The 3,547-nt window shown below is 39.8% G+C and overlaps 1 protein-coding gene across 1 annotated transcript; it reads left to right on the top strand.

Annotated features, from left to right (window-relative positions):
- The first annotated feature begins 2,021 nt into the window (after window positions 1-2,021).
- LOC127905201 (uncharacterized) lies at window positions 2,022-3,075 on the top strand. Its single transcript, XM_052452147.1, has 3 exons — window positions 2,022-2,450; window positions 2,542-2,859; window positions 2,940-3,075. The coding sequence occupies exons 1-3, from the start codon at window positions 2,023-2,025 to the stop codon at window positions 3,064-3,066; spliced, it is 873 nt and encodes a 290-aa protein (XP_052308107.1). The 5' UTR covers window position 2,022; the 3' UTR covers window positions 3,067-3,075.
- Window positions 3,076-3,547: the final 472 nt, after the last annotated feature.

Raw genomic sequence — 3,547 nt, 5'->3', positions numbered from 1 at the left:
GTATGGACGTTGATAAATAATAATGAATATTTAATATTTATGAGAAGTTGTGATTGGTTTGTTGGATAATCTCGAGGTAAAGTAATATTTTTTCAAGTTTATTTACCTAACTTAGTTAATTAATACATGATGTCATCATAATTTTATAGAGGTTCGATATAAGTCATGGATGATCGTTCATGGATGTATCGAGATTCACCCCAAGGATTGCGGAGGATGGATTATTGTAACGGGGTTCAGGGTTTTATTAATTTCGCAACATCTATTCCCAGAAATTTTACTGGAGGCGGTATTAGGTGTCCATGCAAGAAGTGTGAAAATAAAAAGTATCTGCATCCAGATGTTGTAATGATGCATCTTCTACACAAAGGGTTTATGGAGAATTACCAGTGTTGGTATGCACATGGAGAAGTATTTGGTAGTAAGAGGAGAATGGAAGAAATGGTGGTTGGGTCTACTTCTAGTGCTAGCAACATGCATGAAGCGGCAAATGACAACACTAATCCTTATAGAAATATGGTTATGGATGCAATGAGAATGAATCAAGGTAATGGCAGTCAATGTCCAATCATAGAAGAAGAACCTAATGCAGATGCAGCTAGGTTTTTTGATTTGTTGAAAGATTCTGACGAACCATTATGGGATGGCTGCACGAACCACAGTAAATTATCGACCGTAGCACAAGTGTTCACCATCAAGTCAGATCACGGGTTGAGTGAGGCCGGGTATGACAAGATTATTGAATGGACGAGAAGCATTTTACTTGAAGGGAACAGGCTGAAAGAGAACTTCTATGCTGCAAAGTCCATGATGAAACCCCTCGGTTTAGGATACCAAAAAATTGACATGTGCCCTAACTTCTGCATGTTATACTACCTTGAAAATGCTGAGATGACCGAGTGCATGACATGCAAGCATTCCCGTTACAAACCTAGAACTGGCAGGGGAAAGACTCTAGTGGCATATAAAAAACTTAGATACTTCCCGATCACACCTAGACTGCAGAGGTTATTCATGTCACCAAGGACTGTTGAGCACATGACATGGCACCAAGCACACCATGCAGTTGATGGAGTGATGGTTCATCCTTCTGACGGCGAAGCGTGGAAACGCTTTAACAGTGTTCATCCTCACTTTTCAGCTGAATCAAGGAATGAGCGTCTTGGGTTGTGTACAGACGGATTGAACCCATTTGGGTCATTTGCTGCTCCTTATTCTTGTTGGCCGGTCATACTCACAGTTTATAACTTGCCACCGGGAATGTGTATGAGGCCGGAGTTCATGTTTTTATCTACTGTCATACCCGGTCCAAGAAGCCCGGGGCGGAATATAGATGTTTGTCTTCGACCGTTGATTGATGGGTTGGCGTAGTTGTGGTCCTCCGGAGCTCTGACTTATGATATATCGAGGAAACAAAATTTCCTTATGAGGGCGGCATTGATGTGGACTATCAATGATTTTCCAGCTTATGGAATGCTTTCTGGTTGGAGCACGCATGGGAAACTCGCATGTCCATACTGCATGGAAAACAACAAGGCATTCACGCTAGCAAATGGAGGTAAAGCTTTTTTTTTTTACTGTCACCGTCGCTTCTTGCCACTTCATCACAGGTACAGAAAGAACAGAAAAGATTTCTTTGTTGGCAGAGTTGAAAAGGATGTTGCACCTCCGCGTCTTTCCGGTGAAGAATTGCTTGATGTTGTATCAGAGTACGGTGACATTGTGTTTGGCCTTCAATCAGGTAAGCAAAAGTTTCCTGGTTTTGGTTTGACCCATAACTGGGTAAAGCGAAGTATCTTTTTTAAGCTTCCTTATTGGAAGACCAATCTGCTCCGCCATAACCTTGATGTCATGCACATCGAAAAGAACATGTTTGAGAATATTTTCAACACCGTCATGGATGTGAAGGGGAAGACAAAGGACAACATCAAGGCTAGATTAGATATAGCTTTATACTGTAACCGTAAAAATATGGAGTTGGTTTATAATGATTCACGGGTCGCAAAACCAAGAGCAAGCTTCATGTTAGAGAAAAACGCACAACTGCTAGTCTACAAATGGCTTAAGAGTCTGCGTTTTTCGGATGGACATGCATCGAACATATCAAGGCTGGTTAATATAGAGGACTGCAGATTGTACGGAATGAAGAGTCATGACTGCCACGTGTTTATGCAAACACTCATCCCATTAGCTTTTTGTGATTTGTTGCCAAAGGGAATATGGGATGCACTCACGGAGATCAGTCATTTCTTCAGAGATATATGCTCCAGCAAGTTGAATGTTGATCACATTGAGAGGCTTCAAATGAATATCGTCGAGACACTATGCAAACTTGAGATGATATTCCCTCCATCATTTTTTGACTCAATGGAGCATCTCCCTATACATCTACCGTTCGAGGCAAAAGCTGGAGGACCGGTCCAATATAGATGGATGTACCCATTCAAACGGTTAGATATTATAGTTGCAATGTAATTCATATATAAAAGTATTTTATATGTTTTTCTTAATTGAAAATACTTGATTAATATTTCAATGCAGGTACTTGTTTAATCTTAAGAAAAAGGTTAAGAACAAGGCGCATGTTGAGGCTTCGATATGTGAGGCCTATATTGTTGAGGAGATCTCAACATTTATCTCGTACTATTTCGAACCTCATCTGAGAACGAGAATCAATCGCGTTCCACGGCATGATGATGACGGTGAAGTGCCTTCCAGTGGGAACTTGTCAATATTCTCCAATACTGGACGACCCACACCTAAAAATGCCGTAAGAGGAAGATATTTGTCGGAAATAGAGTTCAAACAAGCACACAACTATGTTCTATTTAACTGTGATGAGCTGAGACCTTTTATTCAGTAAGTTTACTAATTAAAATTTGTTAGTAATATACTGTTAATTATATATTGTAATATCATACACTCATTATCACTTGCAGGCAACATCGTCAATATTTGCTCTCCAATAACTCACAGCTGACCGAATCCCAGATCTTTCAATTACAAGATGAGCAGTTTGCCACGTGGTTCAGAACACATGTAAGCACTATCACAAACTCATTCTAACTTGCAAAATTACTGTACGTATGCATGTCATTACGAGATTCTCGTTCATTTACTGTTTATTGATGTACATTACATACAAGGTTTATCAAATGGGAAGGAGTGCACCTAAATCATTGTCTTCACTAAGCCTGGGGCCTGAAAGAAAATGTAAATGCTACAATAGGTATTTTGTCAATGGATATGTTTTCCATACTGAAGAATACGGGCAAGGAAGAAAGACATACAACAGCGGTGTTTGTGTTAAAGGATCCACTAGTAGTGAGTTAGAAGTTGACTACTATGGTAGATTAGAAGAGGTCGTCGAACTGCAATATCATAACGAGCAGAATATAGTGTTTTTATTCAAATGCTATTGGTATGACACGACTGACAGAGGAATCAGAGTTGATCCGCACTATGGTCTGGTCGAAATCAACTCAAAAGCTAGACTCCACAACATAAACGATGTCTTTGTTTTCGCAAAGCAATGTCAACAAGTTTA

Source organism: Populus trichocarpa, chromosome 1, assembly GCF_000002775.5.
Source record: "Populus trichocarpa isolate Nisqually-1 chromosome 1, P.trichocarpa_v4.1, whole genome shotgun sequence".
Classification (NCBI taxonomy): domain Eukaryota; kingdom Viridiplantae; phylum Streptophyta; class Magnoliopsida; order Malpighiales; family Salicaceae; genus Populus; species Populus trichocarpa.
Note: the sequence above shows the minus strand (reverse complement) of the source record. Positions and strands in the feature narration are given on the sequence as shown.

Coding starts and splice junctions, on each gene's coding strand:
- LOC127905201 (XM_052452147.1), top strand. CDS start 2,023: ATGTTAGAGAAAAACGCACAACTGCTAGTCTACAAATGGCTTAAGAGT. Junction 2,451..2,541: donor TGGATGTACCCATTCAAACG/GTTAGATATTAT, acceptor ATTTCAATGCAG/GTACTTGTTTAATCTTAAGA. Junction 2,860..2,939: donor GAGCTGAGACCTTTTATTCA/GTAAGTTTACTA, acceptor TATCACTTGCAG/GCAACATCGTCAATATTTGC.